At 43.8% G+C, this 26,824-nt stretch overlaps 1 protein-coding gene across 1 annotated transcript in view; it reads right to left on the reverse strand.

Moving 5' to 3' along the window:
• MARCHF5 (membrane associated ring-CH-type finger 5) overlaps positions 1–26,316 on the reverse strand; it is a 105,227-nt gene extending 78,911 nt beyond the window's left edge. The window contains exon 1 of the mRNA XM_077455223.1: positions 26,094–26,316. Within this exon, the coding sequence (XP_077311349.1) occupies positions 26,094–26,137 (44 nt within the window). The 5' untranslated portion in view covers positions 26,138–26,316. The remainder of the gene's footprint in view (positions 1–26,093) is intronic.
• Positions 26,317–26,824: the final 508 nt, after the last annotated feature.

Raw genomic sequence — 26,824 nt, forward strand, 5'->3', positions numbered from 1 at the left:
TCCAGGGTGTTTGCTAAAAAAACATGTTTTGGGATTCGATGTAATTTTCTAGCAAATAAATTATGATTTTTGCATGTAGGAAAGAAATGTCAGAATTGTCCTGGGTGCTCCAGAACGCCTGATGGCGCTCCCTGCATGTTGGGACTCTGTATGTGGCCACACTGTGTAAAAGTCTCACACATGTGGTATCGCCGTACTCGGGAGTAATAGCAAATAATAATAGTAATAGTAATAGTGTTTTGGGGTGTAATTTGTGGTATGCATATGCTGTGTGAGAAATAAACTGATAATATGACAATTTTGTGAAAAAAAAAAAAAAGTAAAAAAAAAAAAAATCTTGATTTTGCTAAAAATTGTGGGAAAAAATGACAACTTCAAAAAACTCATCATGCCTCTTACTAAATACCTTGGAATGTCTTCTTTCCAAAAAGGGGTCATTTGGGGGGTATTTGTACTTTTCTGGCATGTTAGGGTCTCAAGAATTCAAATAGGCCGTCAGTACTTCTGGTGTGATGAATTTTCAGATATTGGCACCATAGCTTGTGGACTCTATAACTTTCACAAAGACCAAATAATATCCACCAATTTGTACTTATTTTTACCAAAGATATGTAGTAGTATAAATTTTGGCCAAAATTTATGAAGAAAAAATTACTAATCTGCTAAATTTTATAACAGAATCAAAGAAAGTCATTTTTTTACAGAATTTTCTGTATTTTTTCTTTCATAGCACAAAAAATAAAAAACCCAGAGGTGATTAAATAGCACCAAACGAAAACTCCATTTGTGTGAAAAAAAGGACAAAAATTTCATATAGGTCCAGTGTTGCATGACTGAGTAATTGTCATTCAAAATGTGAGAGCACCGAAAGCTGAAAATTGGTCTGGTTATTAAGGGTGTTTAAGTGCCCAGTGGTCAAGTGGTTAATGTACAGAGCTGCAGCTGCCAGTTTAAAAAAAAAAAGACTGTCTATCTATCTATCTATAATAAATCTATCTATCTATAATATCTATAATAAATTGGGGAAGAAACCGGTTTAAACCCGGCGGCCTCAAAGCGCGAGTCACAGACCATGCCCTAATCATTGAGCGCATAGAAGAAGTCAGGGAATAGGAAGACCTCAAACACCTGTAGACTAAGTGAGAGAGCACCTCGTAGGAGCCTACACAGCCTCCGGGGACACCAAGGCATCATCTAGAGCAATATTTCTCAACTCCAGTCCTCAAGACGCCCCAACAGGTCAGGTTTTCAAACTGCCCATTATTTTGCACAAGTGATTTGATCAGTTTCACTACCTTAGTAATTACCACAGCCATTTTATCTGAGGGAAATCCTGAAAGCATGACCCGTTGGGGCACCTTGAGGACTGGAGTTGAGAAACACTGATCTAGAGGAGAAGTCAACCAGCGGTGTGCTACTGTCATGCGGCCGGCAAGGAAATATTTATAGAACATTTGGTACCGCTAGGCCCCCTCCCTTCCCCCCATGGCTGCTGAAGTATGGCCAGTTTAAGGCGGAGAATTCCCCCCTGCCACAAAAAAGGGAGAATAGCATACCAACTATTGATTTAAAAATTGACTTTGGAATCCACATTGGAGAAATTCTGGAGGACATATAGTAGTAAGGGCAGGATTTTCATCTTAATCAGGTTTATCTTCCCAATGAGGGACAAGGGAAGGTTTTTCCAGGTGTGACATTTCTTAGATAGAACAACAAGCAAAAGTGAGACATTAAGACTAATGAAATCAGTCACAGAGTTTGAAATTAAGAGCCCCAGGATACTTAATCAGCGTTACCCACTGTAGGGGATCATCGGGATCAGCCTGTCCGGGTACGGGATGAGACCATAAGGGAAGTATTTTGGACTTGGTCCAATTAACCTATAATGCCAGAGACTACTGTAAAATTTAACCAGGAGTGACAGCTCTGCATGCAGAGAAGGTCCAGTGTCTAGAACCACTTCAGCCCCAGAAAATTTTACCCCCTTAATGACTAGAGTATTTTTTGCGATTCGGCACTGCTTCAATTTAACTGCCAATTGTGCGGTCATGGGACGACGTTGTTTAGAGAATCACCTTAAAAAGTAAACCTGTACAAAGAAAGAAAAGCTGCCAAAGCTGGCATATCCAAAGTGGACCTTGCAGTAAGGGCTCATACACATTGGAGATTTGGCCTGTGCATGGTACCGAGTGCTACTCGCACTTAATGCATTTAAGTGCAACGAATACATAAAGCTTTAAAATGTGAGCACACGCTGCTGCTTGGCTCCTGTAAGGCTTGATTCACATCTATGCATGGTTGCTTTTGAACATTTCTGCAGGGCTTTTGAATGCGCTTTCCTTTTTTTCTTCATTTACAGCGATATGCAATTTTTATGTTTTTATTTTTTGGGGGGGGGGGGGGGGGGGTTTGTAGTTGGGTACATAAAAAAAAAAAAAAAAGCAAATTGCTGTGAATTCAAGGTAAAAAACGCACTACGTGCTTTTCTGGCAGCTTCTCCATTGAAACCTACTGAACCAAAAAAAAAAAAAAAAAAACAGTTTTGCATTTAAAAAGAGTTCCTGACCCTTTCCAAAAATGCAGAAAACACAAAAATGCATTGATGTGAACATATTCCGTAAGAACCGATGTTAAAAACTTCCTGCGTTTCTGCAAAAAGCATGAAGAAACACATTGGTGTGAACGGAGCCTAAATTCTATCATTTGCCACACAAGCCAGCTAATGAAAAGCCTCATGTACACTGAACGGACGTTCAGAGGCAGCTGGCTGCTTTTTTCAGCTGCCCCTGAACTCTGTGTTATCTTATCAATACATGTACACAGGTTGGTTTAATGTGGTTTTTAGGCAGTTGAATTTAGAGGCCTTTTTTTTTTTGCTTTCCAAAAGAGTTCAGAGGCATTTCAAGTGCTAAATGCTATTTTTAATTAAAAAATAAAACAGTAAAGTTAGCCCAATTTGTTTTTATACTGTGAAAGATAATGTTACACCGAGTAAATTGATACTTAAGCTGGCCATACACCTATAGATTATCTGCAGATTTTCTATGGTTAGATGGATAAAGTGGGAGATTCCTCCATCCACACAGTTTAGCGAACATTGAGAAATCTGTTGCACTTTTTCCATCTAACCATAGAAAATCTGCAGATAATCTATAGGTGTATGGCCAGCTTTAAAGTGGTTGTAAACCCTCCCACACAAATTTGTCCCATGTAAATCAACATAAAAAACCCTAATGAACACTGCTTGTAGATATCTCCTTACTTGCTTAGTATTGTTCTAATCCTTGTTGTTCTGTAGAATTAATTCACTGAGCATGCCCAGATCTCCCCTGATTTAAAGAGGGATTCCGCCCAAAAAAAAGATATTCTCTGTATTCTCTGGCACACTCTCTGACTTTCTGTTATCAGGACTTCCTAGGGCACAACACTGAACTCTGCTAATCACTCAGAGCGTCCTCCTACACACCATGTGACATGACACAGTCTACACTTAGCCATTACTGCAGTCTTATCAGCTGAAGCTGATAAGTCTGACAAAGGCAAACATTAGACATCACATGTAAATACTATGAAATAAACAAGTAAGCTATGAACAGGGAAGTAGGGTTGCCATAGAAACGTTGGATTGAGAAGGAGGCTTGGTTAACAGTACAGGAAGTGCTCAATGTAAGGGTGGAAATGCACTCCACTGTGGACTCAGAAAACAATACTTAAAGCGGTCTTGTACTCGATTTTTCAAGTTGATATAATTTAATTCCCTGAATACCATAGATGCTCAAATGACCTTTAAAAAAAAAAAAAAAAATAATAATAATAATAATAATAATAATAATAATAATAATAATAATAATAATGCTGTAATTACCTTTTAGTAGTAATCAGTTTCCTGACTTCCAGGCTCTCCTCCCGTGGGAGTAGGCGTGTTTATTGCCTTTCCTCGGCCTTGCAAAGCCCCCTGGGAGCTTTGTTAGAGTCTTCCCAGGAATCAGTGGGGAACGGCGTCATGTCGAAATCTCGTGAGATTTCGGAACCAAGAAGCCGGTCACGTGACGAGGGCGTGTCAGAAAAAGACATTTTAGAAGTGGGCAGGTGTAGTGTCATATTTTGCTCCCCATCATAGAATGCTCTGGAACTGACGTTGCAGCCAGAAATTTAGCACTGCGCATGCGCAATGCGTTCCAAACACTTGCGCCATGCGTTCCAAATGATTTGCGACAATGCAGACCAGTGAAACCGTCAGATAATGTCAAAGAAGTGAGGGGAGGTAATCCCCTCCCTGAGCCACAGTTACCTGCTCTCTCTCCGCCGCTCTCTGCTCTGTCTAAAGTTAATGTCACGATTACCTCCCCTCACTCCCGTGACATTATCTGACGGTTTCACTGAACTACATTGTCGGAAATCCTCTGGAACGCATGACACTACACAGGCAAGTATTTATTTGGTTGCCATCACAACAGGGCGGGAACTTCCGCCGCCCGTTGTGATGGCAACTCGAAATCTTACGGCGCTGCTCGCTGGTGTCAATGAGCATGCGCAGGATCGAGCGGTGAATGCTGGGAGCACAGCATTGACAAACGAATTACGACACAGGAAAAAAAAAAAAAAAACGATAGGTCAGTGGAATCCCGCTTTAAGATGGTGCTGCCTAACCCCTGGAAAAAATTTTTTTTAAAGTTTCTTTAAACAGTAATATGCGATTTGGGCTGGATTACAGTGGCTATAGTCTGATAATTACTTATTATAATGGACTAAATGAAAAGAAGCATCAGAGTGGAAGAGTTTACTTCCTCTTTAACATGTCACACTTCAAAATTGCTCCCGCTCGAGGAATGGCAACAAACTTTTAGCCTTAAAAATCTCCATAGGTGAAGTAAAAAAAAAAACAAAAAAAAAAAAAAAAATCTAGAGGTTGCATGTATTGAGTTACAAAGGAGGTCTAGGGCTAGAATTATTGCTCTCGCGCTACTAATTGCGGCGGTACCTCACATGTGTGGTTTCAACACAGTTTTCATATGCAGGCGCTACTTATGTATGCTTCTGCGCACATTTAACTTTTTTTTTTAATTTTTATTTATTTATTATTTTTTTTACCTTTTATTTTTACGCTGTTTAAAAAAAAAAGTCACTTTTATCATTTTTAAATTTTAATTTATGTAACCATCCCTTGTAATATATTAAAGAGGTCCTGTCATGCTTTTTTTCTGAGATATGGGGTCAGAAAGACCTCAGACCTCATATTTACACAAAAATGCAATAAAAAAAATAAATAAAAAAGGCTGTGGACGAAAGTGACGTTTTGATGTCGCTTCCGCCCTGGATTGTTATGGAGACGGGTGGGGGCCATCTTCCCCTCACTCTTCTCCATACCCAGCAAGTGACCGGACCCAATCGTTTCCGCTGCTGCCAACGGCGCCGGTAAGTGGCGGAGGGTACCGCCGATAAAAGATCTTACGCCAAATCAGCCACAGGCAACGCAAGGCTCCACTGCCTGTTTCCCTTAGTTCGAATGGTGGCACCAGGACCCGATCCGATCCACATATCGGCAGACATTGCGGGCACCCTGGAAAGGTAAGTGTGCTTATTAAAAGTCAGCAGCTACAGTGTTTGTAGCAGACTTTTTCTTTTTTTTTTTTAACTAAATTGCCTTTTTTTTTTTTCATTTTACATATTAAACTAAAATTATACACCACACTTTAAGGTTATTAACTGATTAATCTAAACAATTGGCCAACTAATCGATTATGAAAATAATCGTTAGTTGCAGCCCTATTACAGTGTCAAGGGCAGCAGACCCTTCAGACAAGGTTCATTACGACAGGCAGAAAAGTGAAAGCTTTGTTTATTAAATTTAGCCATTTAGCTTGGTTGAACATTGAGGAGTAGCATGCACATTGTATCCTTTGCATGCATAGTCAAAGCTTTAACTCACTAATACATGGGTGGGTCATATTAGAGCCATCAATGTGAAAAAGCAAGCCCAGCAGTGCAGGTGTCAAACAATAGTTCAAACATAGCACCTTTCCCAACTTAGCAGGGCCTGTGCATCACATCATCCTTATACAACTAATACCTGGATATTTGAAGAAGCTGCTATTGTAACTTGCAGAATGTTGAGCCCTCAAACAGGGCCGGGACAAGGGGTGAGCAGGAGGGACAGCTGTCCAGGGCGCAGATGAGCAAGGGGGGCAAAAAATAGATGGAGAGTGATACACCTATTCTATGGCATGTAAGGGAATGGGGTGCAATTTTGCATCATTGCCATGGGCTCTGGACGACCCTGTCCCGGTACTGCCCTCAAAGTAGCACATTAAAGTACTAACCAGTAGAAGCAATTCATAACCTCTCTAATCTACAAAATGAAGCAATTAAAATATGTATTTGCGAAACACAGATTCGAAGTGTAATTAAATATTTTGATAGATCAGTGGTGGTGAAGAGTAGGTAAAACCACTGTTTTTTATTTGTGTTTTTATTGTTGTCCTTGTCTTCATTAGTCTAGGCCAGGGATATGCAATTAGCAGACCGCCAGCTGTTGCAGAACTACAAGTCCCATGAGGCAAAGCAAGACTCTGACATCAACGAAAGGCAGAGGCATGATGGGACTTGTAGTTTTGCAACAGCTGGAGGTCCGCTAATTGCATATCCCTGGTCTAGGCTCACACATTTACAGTTGGTGCGTGTCTGTTAAAAAGCTGCACGTTTTGCCTGCAGGTGTGGGAATGTGTATGATTTACATACGCTCCAGTACAAGTGTGAACCTAGACTTATGCCTGGCACACACAATGAGAATACAGACTTTTTTTTTGCATGCTAGTCTCATATCGAAAACGAATCGGTTACTAGCATTACGAGAATACAAAATTCCCGCGATTATGTAATATATTCTTTCATTTCTGAGTGTGTGGTCTTGTTAACTAGGATTTTTTTTTTTTTTTTTTTTTTTACAGTCGAAAACTGTACTTATTAAAGTGGTTTGTAAACCTTCTCATAAACCCAGTGAAGTGAATAGCTTCAGGTGATACACCAAGGTAACACAAACGATCCTACAAAAGTTTTACTTGTTTCTCTGCTGTCTATTCTTCTCTGCATACCTTCAAACATGCAGATTTGTGATAAAATCCTTCTGCTTCTGTGAAAAGCACAGAGGGGGTGGAGAGCTGCAATTACAGTGTATTAAAGCTGAATGGAGGAAAGGGACACGCCCCACTTCAGACACGGAACAGGACTGAAGAAAGCATACAGAGTCGTGTTCTGAATAGACAAGTCATGTTCTGATCTCCCTCCCCATCACAAAGGTATCTCAATTGTCTGGAAAACTTCTTAGAAGTGACACGCTGATAACAGAGGAACAAAGCACCAGAGAGAAACCACATTTAAAGCTTTGGAGAGAGACAAGTGAACACTACAGACGCATGTGCTTTGTTCACATTTCCTGACTGAGGTTTACAACCACTTTAACCACTTCAGCCCTGGAAGGATTTGCCGCCTTCCTCACCAAGCCATTTTTTGCAATACTGCACGATTTAACTGACAATTGCGTGGTCATGCGACATTGTATCCAAAATATATGTAATTTTTCCCCCACAAATAGAGCTTTCTTTTGGTGGTATTTGATCACTTCTGCTGGTTTTATTTTTTGCGCTATAAACAACAACAAAAAAAAAAAAAAGAAAAAAAAGAATTAAAAATGACCAGTTACACTTACCGGTAACGTCTTTTCTAGGAAATCTTCCAGGACGGCACACCTGAGAGATGACTGGTCCACCTGACAGGAAACACAATCAACAACGAATTTAAAAGTCCCCACCCTTCCCTCAGACCCTCAGTTATGGTAAAGAAAATCCCACACCAGTGTCAGAGGGAACATTCTGTGAAGAATCAATATATCACACCAATAAAACAAGGGTAGGGAGTAGGCCTGCCGTCCTGGAAGATTTCCTAGAAAAGACGTTACCGGTAAGTGTAACTGGTCATTTTCTCCAGTCATCTTCCAGGACGGCACACCTGAGAGGATAAGCAAGAAGTTCAGGCCTACCTTTAGGGCGGGACAACCGCTTGTAGGACCTTCCTGCCAAATGCCAAATCCTGAGGGGACAACAGCTCCACTCTGTAGTGCCTCAGAAATGTTCTATGGCTCGTCCATGTTGCTGCTCTGCAGATCTGGTCAATTGAGGCGCCTGCCCTCTCTGCCCAGGAGGTCGCTAGGGATCTAGCTGAATGCGCCTTAAGGCGAGTTGGTACTGGTTTACCTGCCTGTCTATAAGCTATGGATATGGTCTGTCTAACCCATCTAGCTATCGTAGATTTAGATGCTTGAAGACCCTTTTTCTTCCCTGAAAAAGTGACCAATAAATGACTGGATCTCCTAAAGTCTTTCACCCTTTCTAAATAGACTAGGAGACAACGCCTGACATCTAAGAAATGAAATCTTTCTTCTTCCTTATTCTTAGGATTCTGGCAAAAGGACGGGAGAATAATCTCCTGTGTTCTGTGAAATAATGAAGCAACCTTTGGCAAATAAAGAGGATCCTGAGTGAGGATTACCCTATCCTCTAGGATGCGCAAAAACGGCTCTTTAATCGACAGAGCCTGTATATCACTCACCCTCCTGGCCGTAGTGATAGCCAGGAGGAAGGCCAACTTAAATGATAAAAGCTTAACCGAAATTTGAGCCACCGGCTCAAAAGGCCCCCTTGTTAGGGCATCTAATACCAGGGACAGATCCCATGGAGGGCAACAGACCGACCTAACTGGAACTACCCTTTCCCTGGCCGATAAAAATCTTTTTATTAGCGGCTCCTGTCCTAGCTTCCTATCAAAAAACACGGACAGGGCTGCCACCTGGACCTTTAGGGTGCTAACTGCCAAACCCTGGTCCACCCCCTCCTGAAGAAAGTCTAGGATGGTGGGTATCATCTGGAGAGCCCCCTCCTTAGACTGTAACCAGTGGGAGAAGACTTTCCAGACCTTTGCATAAATCTTTCTGGTGACGCCTTTCCTACTGAGGAGAAGAGTATCTATCACTTTTTCCGAACAGCCCCTGTCTCGGAGTATTTCCCTTTCAATAGCCATGCTGTCAGAGAGAGACGACCCGGGTCGGGGTGAAAGACTGGACCCTGACTGAGTAGGTCTCGTTGCACCGGCAGATGCAGTGGGGGAGCTATCGCGAGACTCTGAATGGTGGGAAACCAAACTCTCTTGGGCCACCAGGGTGCTATCAGTATCAGGACTGACCTTGAGTAGGTTAATTTTTGCAGGACTCTGGGAAGGAGCACCAATGGGGGAAAGGCATAAGCCAGTCTGAAATCCCATACTTGTACAAGAGCGTCTATCCCTTCTGCTTCTTGATCCTTGTAAAGGGAGAAAAACCTGAGAACCTTCGCATTCTCCCGGGAAGCGAACAAATCTATTTCTGGCTTGCCAAAATGTTTGCACACCAGGAAGAAGATTTCTTTGCTCAATCCCCATTCCCCCTGAAGGATGGGCTGTCTGCTTAGAAAATCTGCTTGCAGATTGAGTGAGCCCTTTATGTGAATCGCTGACAATGAAAGGACCCTCTTTTCTGCCTTCACAAGGATCTGTTGCGCTAACCGTCTTAGTTTGTCCGACCTTGTCCCTCCTTGATGGTTTAGGTATGCCACCGTGACCAGGTTGTCCGAGAGGACCTGAACCTCCCTGTCCTGCAGTTCCTCTCGGAAATAGTCTAGGGCTTTTCCTACTGCCAGAAGCTCCCTGAAATTGGAAGACTCCCTGGCTTGGCTGTGGTTCCAGGACCCCTGGGAATATCGGTTTCCCAGATGAGCCCCCCAACCCCAGGCGCTGGCGTCCGTGGTTAAGACCAAAGGGTTTACCTGAGACCAGGGGCGACCATTCAACAAATTCTGTGGGTCGAGCCACCACCGCAGAGAACGAGATACCTCCTCTGTGATGGGCACTCTGTTCTCTAATGTTTCTCTTTTTCCTCCCCATGAGGCAAGTAGAAAAGACTGAAGCTCCCGAGAATGGAGTTGTGCCCAGGTTACTGCCGGAATGCAGGCCGTCATGAGGCCCAGCAATCTCATTATATATCTCAGAGAGGCTTCTCCTCTTTCGAGAAGGGTGACAACCGCATTCTGGACCTTCGTTACCTTTTCTGTTGGTAAGAATACCTTCTGTGCCTGCGAGTCTAACAGGTAGCCTAGGTATAACTTGGACTGAGATGGAGTCAGTGAGGACTTCTCCTGACTGACCATCCAGCCCAAGGTCTCCAGAGTTTCCAACACGATGTCTCTGTCTATTACTGCTTGCCTCTGATCGACACTGTAGATCAGCAAGTCGTCCAGGTAGGGTATTAACCTTATCCCCTGCAGGTGTAGGTATGCCACTACTTCGGCTAATACCTTTGTGAATATCCTCGGACTTGCCGCCAGCCCAAAGGGGAGAGCCCTGAACTGCCAGTGTTGTATCCTCTGCTGTATACAAACTGCGAAGCGTAGGTACTTCTGGTGTTCGGGAGCAATGGGTACGTGTAGATAAGCGTCTTTTAGGTCCAGGGTGACCATAAAGACTCCTCTCTGCAGATGCTTTCTTACTGAGTAGATACTCTCCATCCTGAACTTCTTGTGAAGCAGGTAACGGTTGAGTCTTCCCAAGTTTATTATCAACCGAAATTTTCCTGAGGGTTTTGGAACCACAAATACGTGTGAGTAAAAACCCTGGGTAAGCTGATTGGTTGGTACTGGAGTAATAACCCTTTGCTCTGCTAGCTCCTTTAGATTTTTCAGTAACCCTTCTGCCTTGGTTGGGTCCCTGGGAGGAAAAGTAACCAGAAATTCCTGTGGGGGATGGGTCTGAAATTCTAGTCTGTACCCCACTTCTAAAAGGTTTAGAATGTATGGACTCTGCGTGATCCTTTCCCACTGTGGAAGGAAATCGCGGAGTCTTGCGCCTACCTTTACGGTGGCGTCATTTGCCTTCTTTCTGAGAGGCTCCGGAGCTGGAGAAAAGAATTGTACTTTTTTCTTTTCCTTTCCCCAAGTTCCATTTTCTCCTTGGTTCAGTTTTCCCCTTATGATGAGACTTTGAATAGGGGCCTCGAAAAAATTTCTTACCCCTTTCTTTCTTGGGCCTTACAGGAAATTTCTTGCCCTTCTCCGTAGATCGGGACAAAACCTGATCTAGGCCTGAACCAAACAGCAAAGAACCCTCAAAGGGGATACCGCATAGGCGAGACTTGGAAGTAAAATCCCCATCCCAAGTCTTGACCCATAGAGCTCTCCTGGAAGAGTTCAAAAGTGCTGCTGCTTTAGCTGTGGTCCTAACAGTTTCTACAGCTGCATCTGCCACATATGCTACTGCTCGACTGATTACTTCCAGCGAGTCTACAATCTCTTTAGCCTCCTTACTGCGGGAAACATGATCCATTAATTTGCCCAGCCAGGTGTCAGCATTTCTGGCTACACAGGCGGAAGCTAGGGCAGGCGCCATTGCTGCCGCATTCGCCTCCCAGGCTCTTTTAAGTAAAGTTTCCGACTTTCTATCCATCTGATCCTGGATATTTCCGGAATCCTCAAAGGATAAGTCAGACCTCTTAGATACTTGTGCTAAGGCTGCATCCAAGCGAGGAGCCTTAAAAAATTTTTCCTCCTCCTCATCTTTAAAGGGACACCTCCTTTTCCAAGCTTTCAGTTTGAGAAGCTTGCGTTCAGGTTCCTTCCATTCTCTAAGGATTATCTCCTTCAGAGACTGGTGGATGGGAAAGGTTCTGGTCTGTAACCTTCCTAGACCTCTATATACTCTATCTTGAGCTGAGACTTGAGCAGAGGGAACCTGAATATCTTCTGAGGCGTAAATGGCTTTTAATAAACCCTCCATGTCCTCACTCGGGAACAAAAATCCCCCAAGCTTAGCCTCCCCCTGGCTACCTTGGTCTGAATCTTCCTCTCCAGAACTACAATCTGGTACTTGGCCTTCCTCCACTTCAGATAATAGGGAGACTTGGCCCTAGGAACTTTCCGCATAAGATGTGGAAAGATTTTCCTGTAACTGAGGAGTCTCACTCTCTGACGGTACTTCCTGCAAACCCTTCACAAGGGTGGACTGAAAAGTTTGAAGGGTAGCCAACATTTCTGCTTGTAAGGCCCTACATTCCTTCACGACCTGAGCGGTCTCCCTGCCTGCGAGCTTGATGATACATCGATCGCAGAAAGGCTTGGAGTGGTCTTGTGCTAACTTAGCGTTACAGTAACCACAACGCCTGGACTTTGAAGTAACCTTCCCTTTAGACCTAGCAGCTGACCCCTGGGCAGAGCTTTCGGTCCCTGGGAATAGTCAAAAAATAGACAATTTTAGCTACACAAGTCCTAAAAGGGGCACAGGAGCTCTACCCCGAGAACCCTGCCCCTAAATAAAGTTGGATCACTCACCCCCAGTGGCGACCTCAACGACTGTCTGCTCAGACGGACCTTCCTCTTCCATGGCGATTTGCTGCCCTGCAGGATCGCTGGATCAGGTCTCGAGCATCCCCTTGTTGTCTTTTCCAAGTGCCAGGAAAGCGTCTTGCAGGACGAGGAGACTGGGTGTATTACAGCACACCCGTTCTGTTTGAAAAACCGCGCCGCTCGGCGCCATCTTTAAGGAGGTCCGTCGCCCGGAAATGACGCACGGCCTCTTCCGGTCCTGCGCACTGAGGCTGGAACGCACATCGGTGCGTCCAGCCATCTCAACTTCCGGAACTCGATACCCGGAAGTGACGCCCTTGGACTTCCGGACATGCGCTGTGGCGTTGGAACGCACGCCATCCGCGTCCGCATAAGGAAAGGCATCACCTCACCACTCCACCAACGAATGTGCAGGTAGGCCAATACAATAGGGGAATAGCCTACTGGGACAACTCCCCTGTCCCACGAGGCTCATACAAGGCTCCCTAAGGAGACCTTGAGTGAGGCATACCCCCCCAAGATTTCTCTTGGGGGTATACAAGGGAGCACCACAGACCCTGTCTGTTTAAGTCCCTAAAAGGAAAAAAGAACCTCACGAGAAAAAACACAGGGTCCCAGACCCCAAGGAAAAAACTTTTTAGAAAGAAACTTGGTTTCGCTGTCATCCTGTGGGAAACACAATCAAGAACTGAGGGTCTGAGGGAAGGGTGGGGACTTTTAAATTCGTTGTTGATTGTGTTTCCTGTCAGGTGGACCAGTCATCTCTCAGGTGTGCCGTCCTGGAAGATGACTGGAGAAAAAATAAATAAAATAATAATAATAATAATAATAATATAGATGTATTCTACATTTTTTTTTTTTTTAACCAAAAATAAGATTAAAACGCAATAAGCTTTTATTGGTTTCCATAAAAGTTAGAGCATCTACAAAATGAGGGATAGATTTAAGGAGTTTTTATTTTTTATCTAGTAATGGAGGTGATCTGCAATTTTTATCGTGACTGCAACATTGCGACAGACATATCAGACTCTTTTGGGACCACTGACATTTATACAGCGATCAGAGATAAAAAGAGCCACTGATTACTGTATAAATGTCACTGACAGGAAAGGGGTTAACACTACTGGGGCATCAAGGGGTTAACTGTGTTCCCTATGTGTGTTTCTAACTGTGGGGGGAATGTGGCTGACTAGGAGGAGAGAGATTGTTGTTCCTACTTAGTAGGCACACACACCCCATCTGTCTCCTCTCCCCTGACAAGCGGGATTTGTGCGTTTACACACAGATCCCGGTTCTCGATTTATCACAGGCGATTGCTGGTGCCCGACGGTCATTGTGGCCCCTGGGCACGCACAACGGTTCCAGGGACACACTGTGGGCACGCACAACGGTTCCAGGGACACACTGTGGGCACACGCCTGCTACAGCATCTTAAAGAGCCAACATACAGCTACGACGGCTCGCACAGCTGTGCCAACTTGCCACAGTATAACTGTGGTGGCTGGTCAGGAAGGAGTTAAACGAAAATAGTTTGTTCTATTATCCAATGAGAAAAAATTTGTGCTTGAATGGTCGTGATCGGCTCTCAAACGCTGTGTACTAATAATCAGATTATCGCTCCAAAAAATTGTATTATTCATCCAAATTTCCCACGGTGTGTACTAGGCATAAGGGAGATACACTGTAATTGTTCTGATCACCAATCTCAGGGGGAATGAAAGTGAAAGTAAAAGTAAATCTAGACTTTAGAGGACATACAGAAGAGGAAGCCCTTGATTACGGTCTAAAAGTCAGAATGTTATGATAACCGCTCACTTCCTGTTGAGTCCACAGTACAGGAAGCGAAGGGGAATCTTCACAGATAGAAAGTAGAACTGAAGGCAAAAATATTTTAGCAGAGAGGGATTACATCACCTTCCTGTTTTAGCTGTTTGTTTATTAGGCCTCATGTACACCACTGCTGCTAAACGGATGTTTAGGAGCAGTTGAGCATTTTTTTTCAACTGCTCCTGAACTCTCCTCTATGCTATCTTATCAGTACATGTACACAGGATCTTTTACAGTTGTTTCTAGGCAGTTGAGTTTAGAGGCTTTTTTAGAAAGCAAAAAAAATATATATATTTTAAATGCTTCTAAACGCAAACGTCTACAAACACGGCACGTAAACGCAGCAAAATGGACGTTTTAAACATAGGTTACTATCTGTGAAGTTATATCGTTCAGGAGAGGTTGTAAAAACGCCCCGTGTACATGAAGCATGAAGCCTCGTACACACGATCAGATTTTCTGCAGACAAAAGCCTTAGACTTTTGTCCAAAGGGTGTTGGCCAAAAACTTGTCTTCCATACAAACAGCACACAATTGTCTGCCAATAAACGCGAACGTAGTGACGTATTAGACATACTATGACCCGATAAAGAGGAAGTTCAATTGTCAGGCGCCACCCTTTGGGCTCCTTCTGCTAATTTCCGGTTAGAAGTTTGGTGTGTTTAAATGCGCTTTTCATTTTGCTTCTGAACGGCCATTCGTCAACCAAACATGTTGCGGAATCGGAGGAGATAACGTGTTATTTATTATTGGCCTTGGAGTTATTGCTTTGACGTAAATCCAGTCCAGGAACAGGAGGAGGATTTCTTGGACCAAAAATTGTTTGCTTTATTAATTGTGACAAATTATGTCAATTGCCTTTGCTGTGGGAAATCCAGGAGAATAATCCAGATAATTTTCGGAATTATCTCTGGATGACGGACCCCTGCTTTCACCAACTCTTGGCATTGCTGACTCCCAATATTAAGAAGCGGGACACATGAATTGGGCTTTTATTTTATTGGTTGAATAATGATTTGCCATATTTTCTATATTTTTGGATGCATAGAATGCACTTTTTGGTTAAAGCGGAGGTCCACCCTAAAGTGGAGCTTCTGCTCATTGGAACCCTCCCCCCCTCGGGCGCCACAATTGGCACCTTTCAGGGGGAGGGGGGTGCAGGTACCTGTATAGTACAGGTATCTGCACCCACTTCTGGCATAGATATCTGCAGAATATACGCCCCTTTCCGCAGATATCTACGCCTCTTTCCGAAGGTCCCCCGCTGTCTGCTGGGAAACACACGGATCCCAGAGACAGTGGGGACCATCCTTATTGCGCAGCAGGGAACCGGGAAATGAAGCCGCAAGGCTCCACTTCCTGATTCCCATAGCCAAGATGGCGGCGGCAGCACCCGAGAGACGATCGAGAGATCGGCTTCGGGTGCCGACATCGCGGGCGCGCTGGGCGGGTAAGTGTCATTATTTTAAAAGTCAGCAGCTGCAGTATTTGTAGCTGCTGGCTTTAAAAAAAAAAAAAAAAAAAAAAAAAAAAAACGGCGGACTCCCGCTTTAAGTTCTATTGGCAGATAGCATGTCTAATTTTTGTTTTCTTTTTTTAATGCACAATAAAAAAAATTGTGGAGAATACTTGGCTGCGTTTTACTTCAAATGACAGTTGGGGGGTAGGCAGTTACATTTAAAAGAAATATAATGTAAAATTAACAAGGGACACCAACATAGTTGTAGCTTTGATCTTAAAAGCTACGGGATAATGGTGCTGTGGTAACTTGCCCAAAAAAATAAATAAGTAACAAGCATAGTATTATTCTTGATATCGCTAGAAAATAAAAGCCTTTTAAAATACGTTTAGCAGAACCCTTATAACAGTATAAATTTGAGCCCCCTTAAGGGGTCAGCACAATGCTGGGAGAGCACATTGCAGGGGCTTCTATCTTTAAAGTGGTGTTCCACAGAAAAAAAAAAAAAAAAACACAACAACAACACACACACACACACACACACACACACACACCAAAATTCCTTATTTTTTTTTTTTAAATAAAAACATTTTGAAAAAAACATTTCAACTCACCTCTAAATGCCTGTTGCTAGGGGTCCCTCGTAGTCTGCCTCCTTCAGTGCCTGGGCTGGTGACATCACTTCCCCTCGGCGCAGGAAGGGCTCAGCTCTGCCCCCTCCCTCCTGTCAGTCATCTGGGACACATGACAGGTCCCAGATAACTGTGCAGCTAATCACGGCGTGCGGCGCTGCTCGCGCATGCGCAGTGGGCGTCCCCGGATGTGAAGCCACAGCTGGGTTCCCACAGTTAGAATGCCGGTGCCGCCGAGCGGAGGGGGGGGGGGCGGGGCTTCGTTCCCCTGAATTGCTGGACCCTGGGACAGGTAAGTGTCTGATTATTAAAAGTCAGCAGCTGCAGTATTTGTAGCTGCTGACTTTTAATTATTTTTATTTTTTTTTCCAGGGGAACAGCTCCTTAAGGCTTCTATTAAGTGATTCTTTCTACAAGTGATCTGCACTTCAGCGATTGCACAAAGCAAAACATACATAGCAAAGTGCACTGGAAAGCACCTAACAGACTGCAGGTGACCCTGTCCCTCTATTAAGCTCTCCTTCCACTCTAACATGTGCTCTCTACCACCCCTCTGACACTTGTGTCCTCTCTCCTCAAACTCCCTAACCTTCACCCCTCTTCTCCACCCCGCTGCTTATGCGTATCACGCTGCCTTTTGATTTCTCCCTACTACTGCTCCTACCAACTCTTAGGCTGCTTTCACATTGGGGAGGTGCGGGCGTCGGCGGTAAAGCGCCGCTATTTTTAGCGGCGCTTTACCATCGTTTTAGCGGCGGTCTGCGGGCGCTAGCGGGGTGGTTTTAACCCCCGCTAGCGGCCGCAAAAGGGTTAAACCCGCCCGCAAAGCGCCGCCGCAGCGGTGTTATGCTGGCGGTATTGCCGCGCTGTCCCATTGATTTCAATGGGTAGGAGCGGTAAATACACCGCTCCTTCACCGCTCCAAAGATGCGGCTAGCAGGACTTTTTTCACTGTACTGCCAGCGCACCGCCCCAGTGTGAAAGCCCTCCGGCTTTCACACTGGAGTTAAAGGGGCCGGTTTTTTTCAGGGGCTATTTTTAGCGCTGTAACGCCTGAGTACCGCCCCAGTGTGAAAGCAGCCTTACTCATTCTACATCCATATACTTATAAAACCTCCAGTACCCTGAGGCATGCCCCATCATACAAATCACATTCCCACATTACTTACCTCACCCTCCTGCTTCTCCTAACCTCTGGCGACATATCCCCAATCCCTGTCCCGTAGGGGTGCAACGGATCAAAAAACTCACGGATCGGATCAGAGTCATGGATCGGATCATTTTTTGGATCAGCAAATAACTGAATTTGCAAAAACTTGTGAAAATTCCACCAGCATATAGTTCCCACTGTAATATCCACAATCTCCCCACTGTAATATTGCCCGAGTATGGCTGGGTATTGCAGAGTATGGCAGGGTATGGATGGATGGATGGATGTGACTGCAATTGTCACAGAGCAGCACTGTGGGCACTACAGATCCAGTCCACAGCGCTGCTGCCATCCGATCTCTCCCCTCCATTGAACAGATCAGTACACAGAGAGGAACCGGCATCATGACATGATGCTGGTTTGTTTACAAGTGATCGCTCCGTCATTTGTCTCTGACACTCTCCTCTTTTGAGGCACATTGCATTTGTCTATTCTCTCCAATTTCTTTAAGAGTTGCTGTCATCTACCGGCCCCCTGGACCAGTATCAGCATTCCTTGATGACTTCTCTGCCTGGCTACCCTACTTTCTCTCTTCTGAAATCCCCACAATTATTCTCATTGACGTCAACATCCCTGTTAAGATTAACACTACTATTACTTGTAAACTTCTCAGTCTAACCACATCCATTGACCTGAATGGATACAGGCTCCTACTCACTTCAATGGCAACACCCTTGGCCTTGTGTTGTCCTATGTGTGCACTCCATGCAACCTTTCCAACAATCCTCTCCCACTCTCTGATCACCACCTTTTTTGTTTTGCCCTCTCCGTCTTCCACTTCCTCTCCCTCAAACCGCCTAACAGTTACATGTAGAAACCTTTGTCACCTCAAACCTTCTCTTCTCTGCTACTTTTCGCCTCAGACAAAATCTCACCCCTGTCCTGCCCCAACTTTCATCTACAAAAGCTCACCGTCTTCCTCCCTAGACAAGCTTGCTCCCCTCACTACATGCAGAATTAGGCCCCGACTGATACAAACCTGGCAAACAGACGACACCAGAAGTTTCAGAAAACGTGGCCGTGCTCTTGAGCGCCTGTGGCATAAGACTAAATTCCAGGAAGACTTCACACAATATAAATCTGCCCTCCTAAAATACTATTCCTGCCTCCACACTGCCAAACAGACCTACATTTATCAAACTGTAACACCTTCTCATCCAGTCCACGTCAACTCTTCTCTACCTTCACCACTCTACTCTGTCCTCCACCCTCTAACTTACTGCCCAGGAGATCACCAATCACCTCAAAAATAAGATTGATACAACTCATGAGGAGATCTCCAACAAGTAAAAACCTCCCCCATGCAACAGCCCATGTCTACAGATGCAATCATTGCTTCACTCATTCAACCCTGCTACTATTAATAATGAGGTTGCTAAACTTTTATCTAACATTCATCTACACCGTCTCTCCCCTGGATCTTGCTCTCCTCTGACTCAATTCTACACTCTCTAACTCACATTTTCAACCTCTCCCTCTCTTGTTGCATCTTCCCAAACTCTCTAAAATATGATATGTGCTAGTCACCCCCATACTTAAAAAGACCTCACTGGACCCCACCAATCTCAACAACCTACGTCCCATCTCCTTACTAGCCTCCTCCTCCAAACTTCTTGAAAGGCTGGTCTACAACCGACTGAGCGACCATCTGACCATGAATAAACTTCTTGATCCCCTTCAGTCCTGATTTCGCCATCAACACTCCACAGAAACTTTTCTCCTTAAACTCTCAAAATGACCCACTAATGGCTAAAACCAGTGGACACTATTCTGTACTACTTCTCCTGGACCTCTCTGCTGCCTATGACACAGTTGGCCATCCCCTCCTCCTCAGTAAACTCCACTCCTTTGGTCTTCGTGACTGTACTCTTCGCTGGTTCTCATCCTACCTATCCCACAGCTTCTTCCGTATCACTTACAACTCTACTTCCTCCTCTTCTCTTCCTTTCCCCGTTGGGGTCCTCCAAGGTTCTATTCTTGGACCTCTCCTTTTCTCAATCTACACCACCTCCCTGGGTCAGTTGATTGCCTCCCATTGCTTTAAAAGGGATTGTAAAGTGAATTATTTTATTTTTTTTAAACAAACATGTTATACTTACCCCCACTGTGCAGCTCGTTTTGTACAGAGTGGCCCCGAACCTGCTCTTCTTGGGTCCCTCGGCGGCTGTCTCGGCTTCCTCCCGCAGGTACTTCTCACGTTCGCATGGTGAGAAGCACCTGCGGGCGCGCTCCCGTGATACAGCCGGCGGCTATAGCCGCTCGCTGTATCACACAGCCCCGCCCCCCCAGCGCTCCGCATCAGTGGATGTGATTGACAGCAGCGTGAGCCAATGGCTGCGCTGCTTTCCATTCATCCACTCCAGCCAATCAGCGGCCAGGCTGAATGGTGAAAAGGACGGCGGGGGCGAGCGCAGGATTTTCGAGGGGTGAGGCAAGTAAAATGGGGGGACTGGGGGGCGCAGGCACGGTCAGATGTTTTTTCACCTTAATGCATAGAATGCATTAAGGTGAAAAAACATTTACCTTTACAACCCCTTTAAATATCTGTACGCTGATGACACCCAAATATATCTCCCCCCCCCCACCACCCCAGCTCTCTCCATCTGTCTCCTCACACATCAACTTACTAGCAGACATATCAGCCTGGTTGTCACATCACTTCCTCAAACTCAACCTATACAAAACAGAGCTCATGATCTTTCCTCCCCCACGTGCCACTTCTGATTTCTCTGTCAACATCAATGGCTCAACTATCAACTTTTCCCCCCATGCAAAGGTCCTAGGTGTAATCCTGGACTCTGAACTAAAGTAAAAGAAAATATAAAATTCTGAGTGGTTGCCAGAATAGGAAATCAACGTAGATACTAGTTCTGGTGACTCTGTTTACTACCAGAGGTTCCCTCTCACTTCATGTTGTAGCTATTGCACAAAATGTAAAGAGAAATCTCTTAAATGGCTCACGTATGGCAAAAAGAAAACAAAACAAAAAAACTGACAGGGGTTTTAACCCCTTTCTACTCTATGCAAAATGAAAACAAAAATAAAAATAAAAAAAAAGCCTTAACTTTAGATATACTTTAACAAGTGAAAGGGGATGGGCTTGTGAATTAACATATGTATATTAATTTGAATCGGTTGTGTGCAAGTGTTTGCACTTAATCACTATTGTTCTTAAATATTGAAGTCATAGAGTAAACAATTTTATTTCCTTTTATTTCCTTCCACCACGGGTGGAAGAGACTACCTCCCACAGCACTACTGTGATCTGCAAGCAGGGTGCCTTCCCTGCCAGCAGAAATCAATGATTAATGCCGGGGGTGACAGCTTCCGGCAGAGTGATGGCACGAAAAAAAAATCTAACAGGCTGGTTGTACTGAAATTGATGGATCAACTTCAGTACAACCAGCCTGCCTGCAGATGGATCGAATCTCAGCCAGTCCCTGCTGAACCGTCCAAGATTCAATCCATCTATGCATGTCATCTGCCCATTCATTTCACCCTTCTTTTAAAAAAAATAAAAAATAAAAATGTCCCAGATCAAACTGCATAGTACTGCAGCACCATGTAGGTGCCGATGCATGGGAGTACCATTAAGAATTAATGAGCAGCCCGTTTCTGTGTGGATCGGGAAGCCATGCATTCCAGACACTCGTAAATGTGAACGAAGGCTAGCTTCACACCTGTGTGTGTGCGCTTCTTCGTATGATTTTCAGTTTTGTTTTGGGAGGAATTAGAGACATGTTGTTAAAAACTTAAAGTATAATGAATGGCAAAACTTTAGTATTCAATAGTGTAAAGAAGTACTGAAACCCATGTCAAGTTATTAATGCTGTGTGTCCCTGTTAGGGAAATTCCAACTCTGTAATCGTCATGTTTACCTTTATCACCAAAAGTGAAAGAAAAAGAAAAATCACAAATACTGGGTTGTCCACAGGACAGGAATAGTGAGGACATTTTTTTCCCCTCAATGCCCTCGACTATACCCAAAAAGGTTTTACCTTTTGGGCTGGTTCCCTCCACAAAAACGCACTCCAGATCCATCCCGAATGCGCTTCCATGTGCACTTTTTTAGTGCGTTTCTGGGTGGTTTTTGAAGCATTTCCATATGCCTTCCCCCCCCCCCCCCTTCTTTTTACCCCCCTTTTTTTTTTCACTGTACCGGGGTCCGGTACATGCTTTCCATGCATTTTTTTGAATGCCCTTAGTCCTAATTTAAAACGCTACCAAAAACACGCAAAACTAAAAGCATGTACATGTGTTCACACTAGAGGTCGACCGATATGGGTTTTTCTCTGGCCGATGCCGATATTTAGAAATCATGGCGGCCGATAGCCGATATATGATGCCGATTTTTTTTGGGCCGATATGTTAGGCCGATTTTATTTATTTATTTTTTTCCTTATTTATTTTTTATTTTTTTTTAAATCCCCCTTGATCTAACACACCTTTCCCACTGGGGCGTTTTTCAGGCACTTTTGGACTAAAAATAGCGCCTGTAAAGTGCGTTTTTGTTTTTATTTTATTTTTATTTTTTAAATAGTGTATTTTTTTCCCCCAAAAAATGCATTTGAAAGACCTCTGTGCAAATGCCGTGTGACATAAAATATTGCAACAACCGCTATTTTATTCCCTAGGATCTCTGCTAAAAATATATATATATAATTTTTGGGGGGGTCTAAGTGATTTTCTGGCAGAAAATACAGGATTTTTACTTGTAAGCAACAAGTGTCAGAAAAGATTTAGTCTTTAAATGGTTAAACTGAGAACTTCTACACACAGAGATGATTTCATTCATTCAAGTGTAAACATTGTATCTTTCTGTTCTTTTCTTGGCAGCCTGCCCAGAGAGGAGGAAAGAGGTTTCTATGACGACTCAGGCAACTTGCACTGACTTCTATTACAGAAGTAATTTCAAAGTCCCGCTGTAGTTCTAAATCAGCTTTTTATCAGCACAATCGGCCGATGCGGCAAATATCGGCCGATATATCGGTCGACCTCTAGTTCACACAGTCCAATTGAAGTCTGACGTCAAAAATCGCCCATGCCTGCACCACCTCCAAAAAACGCACTGATGTAAACAGACCACCAAATAAACCAACGTAAAATGGATTGCCGTGCAAAAGCACTACAAATCGTACAGGTGTGAATTTGAAGCACATTACTGGCTAGATCAGCAGATGAAAATATTTTTTTTTGAAAATGCCTTAAAAACAAGTATTAACCAGGGTGGATTAAAAAAAAAAAATAGATTTTTTTTTAAATTATTTAAAATTGGATTTTTTGTTCATTATTGATTTTAATAAAATGTTTTTGGAGTTAAAATCTAAGTATAGTTTTCTATTTAAGATACATAATTTAGTTTATTCAGCATGAAATGGTAGTTTAGTTATGTAGCAGGAGGCTGTATATTCTGCAATATTTAATTTTTTTGGTAAACTCATTCAATGACTCCAAGCTGAGATAACCTGCATTCACACAGTTTCACAGTAACCATGAAATTAAACAAAGCTCAGAAATACTCATTTATCCTATTTTGCAAATTTATGTTGACTGCAACCTGTATTATTGAATCGGTTCTGATAATAATGTTTTACTATCCTGACAGCTTAATATTGTAAATGGGAAACCTTAAAGTGGTGTTGCCACCAAAAAATGAAAAGCTGCTTAAAATTCATTAAAAAAAAATAAATTGGCAAAAAAAAAAAATTTTTACTCACCTCTAAATACCGGTTGCTAGGGGGTCCCTCGTAGTCTGCCTTCTTCATTGCCCAGGCTGGTGACATCACTTCCCCTTGCGCCGCACATTCACCTGGGACCTGTCACGTGTCCCAGGTGACTGTACGGCGTATCACGGCGCCCTGCGCCGCTCGCGCATGCGCAGTGGGTGCCCGGCTGTGAAGCCACAGCCGGGTGCCCACAGTATGCATGACGGCGCCACGAGCGGAGTGGGGAACGAGGGGGGGGGGCTTCGTTCCCCCGCATCGCTGGACCCTGGGGCAGGTAAGTGTCCGATTATTAAAAGCCAGCAGCTGCAGTATTTGTAGCTGCTGACTTTTAATTTATTTTTTTTAAGGGGTACCCCACTTTAATTTTGTCTGCAAATATTAAAGATTCTAGCTAGCAGCAAGAATACATTTTTACATTAAAAGAGCACCAGTCATTTCGGATGCATCATGACAGGGCCTGTTAGGGGGCATCCACTCAAGGCCACATCCCTCACTTTGTTGTGCTGAATCACCAGCCCTCCCATTAAAGTGAATGGGACTGTCAGTGAGTCAACATCGGGTCAGAGCAGGAGCCGCTGCGGGTCAGAGATGACAGTTGGTTTTTAACCACTTCCCGCCCAGCCTATAGCAGAATGACGGTCGGGCGGTAGTTGCGTTATCCTGACTGGACGTCATATGCAAAAATAAGACGCGATCACGCAAGAACACACGCAGGGCATGTCGATCGGTGGTGTGTCACTTTGATCATGGTAAAAAGCCTATGACGTAGGCTCTTTACCATGTGATCAGCTGTGACCAATCACAGCTGATCACAGTGTGTAACCAGAAGTGGCAGTAAACGGCTTTCCTCGGTTCGCGCTGAGGAAAACCGAGCTAAACTATAAAAATTTAGTTTGGGTACAGTGTTGCATGACCGTGCAATTGTCAGTGTGACAGTGCTAAAAGTAGAAAAATTGTCCTGGGTAGAAAGGGGGGGGGGGGGTAGTGCCCAGTATTGAAATGGTTAAAAGTTATGATATAAATCAATTCCACCCTGGTATTAATCCAAGAACTAAACCCCGTAATATATTGCAGCTTACTAATCGGGGTAGAATTGATTTAAATCACTAGTAAAAAGTCTTACTTTAAATTATATTTTTTAAACAGCAACTGTCATCTCTGTCACACCTCCTCCTCTGACCCGCTGTTGACTCACCGACAGTCCCATTCACTTAAATGGGGCAGCTGGTAATTCAGCAGTGACACAACAAGGTGAGGGACGTGGCAGCAGCAGGTGAATGGATGCCCACTAAAAGGCGCTGTCATCATGGATTTTAAAATGACAGGTGTTTTTTAAATCTAAGGACTTTGTATTGCTGGTAGTTAGAAGATTTATTGTTTGAAAACAAAATGAAGGTTTCCCCATTTAGAATAGTAAGCTATGTCAACTTAGTAAAACAGTGATATCAGGACTGATTCAATCACACAGTTTGTAGTGTACATAGATTTGCAAAGCAATGGGATAAAGGAATTTTACTGAACTTTGGTTTATCTCATGGTTACTGTGAAATTGTGTGAATGCATCAATGTAGTGCATGCTATGTTATCTCAGCTTGGATTCATTGAATGAGTTTACCAAAAATGTAAACATTGCAGAATATACAGCCTCCTGCTACATCACTAAGCTCCATTTCATGCTAAATAAACTAAATTATTAATATATCTTAAATAGAAAACTATCTTTAGATAGATTTTTACTCCAAAAGCATTTTATTAAAAATCTGCCCCTTTCATGTGATAAAAAAATAAAAATAAATCCTCTCACCTCTAATGGCAGTCGGATGTAAACAGACCACCTGTCTATTTAAACCTGACTTCCATCCGATCTGTCTGTTTTTAGCGGACCGGATGTCAGCGGGTGTAAACAGACAAGTGTCCATTGGCAGCCGCCAATCCATAGAGGCGACTGGTGGATCCGCCTGAAAAACTGACAGGGGAACGCGATCAGTCGGTCCCTTAGTGTTAAGGATTGGTAAACTGCAATATGTTACACTTGCATTTTGTCTTTGGATACACTGTTATACCCTGTACACACAACCCAACACCCGTGCAACAGATTGTCACTTTTTTTTCGCTTGCTGGCCGTAAGTAGAAATTTAATAGGTTACTATAGTTACGAAAATTCTCATACGACAGAATAAAAATTGAGAAGTGATGAAATGTGATGCATTTCTATTGTATTTTTGGACGACAACTGTACTGATCAAACGAAAATCATACCATCTCCTATTGTACAAATCTTTTTGCTTGCACCATCGGATAATATCAGATGAAAAGTCGTAATCGGCTATAGAAAGCTGTGTACCAACGATCAGATTATCGTATCGGATCATGTGTACAGCTCATTAGGGTTTTCTTTTTATTTAGGAAGCAGATTTGTAAACACTTCCAGAATGATCCATGTGTGACTGATGACCGGTAAACATAGGACACGGCTCACTGTTTGCTGCAAATACTCTGAATCAAAAGCAACACAGAAGACCACACGTCAGTCCCTGGGGAGTAGTAGTAGTACAAGACATGTCCCTGGGGAGAAGAAGAAGGCATGACCCTGGGGAGTAGTAGTAGTAGAAGAAGAAGGCATGTCCCTAGGAGTAGTGTGATCTGAGCCCCTCTATGTACACAGCCCGGCTCCCTCCATTACTTATAACACCTTCCAGTGTGAGAGTGACAGGCTAGCACTGGTTGGTGACACCAGACCCCCCCTGAGTCCTTCCCCTCCCCCCCGACACACACTTGTTTACATGTCATCTGAGAGGCCCTCCATGTCATGAACTTCACCTGTCCAGCATCTGCTGCAGTGACACGCTGTTCTGCTCAGACATGATGTCTCTTCCCCGGCTCTCCTTTCACCCGAGGACCCTCTACACGGCGCTCAGGCCGCCATTCCAATCCCCTTCTCCGCTGACAGCTCCCGGTAAGTGTTATCAGGTCACCACTGTCGTCGTTCGCGGACCATGATAGAACGGCTCGTGCGTGTTACGTCAAGCATGCGTCGGGACGCTAACAACGTGCACCGGAAGTGAAGGCGTCTGCTGTGAGGGCGGTAACTAGGTAACGGGCGGCTGCGCAGTGTGGAGTGCTGAGGTAGTTGGTGTGTATTGCTGTGTGCGGGAATGGTTTGTTTCGAGCTGTGCGGTGCCTGGTACCGGGGTATAGATGATTGGGAAATCTAGCTGAGCTCAGAAATAGCTGACATTGTGCTTTGGCAACAAATGTATAAAGAATGACGGCTGAGGGTTGGCTGCTGATGTGCTTTTGTCAGGTAATTCCCTCATTAGTGAATTGACACGTATTGTACGAGGTGTGTCTAAAAAGTTCAGTGAATGTATAAAAAATAAAACAGAAACAATAAAACAGAAGATACAAACAAATTATCTTTGTTGGCCTTCCAAATCGTCATCCTTCACAGTGAACTTTTGGAATTCATAAAGCTTCTGGAAATGGTCAGCAAAGGCCTCTTTAGGAATCATTCACAGAACCGCTGTCACACATTCTTGGATTGGCGCCAC

The sequence above is a fragment of the Lithobates pipiens genome, unplaced genomic scaffold (genome assembly GCF_037356315.1).
Source record: "Lithobates pipiens isolate NorthernLeopardFrog02 unplaced genomic scaffold, aLitPip1_a1.2 Scaffold_25, whole genome shotgun sequence".
In the NCBI taxonomy this organism is placed as follows: domain Eukaryota; kingdom Metazoa; phylum Chordata; class Amphibia; order Anura; family Ranidae; genus Lithobates; species Lithobates pipiens.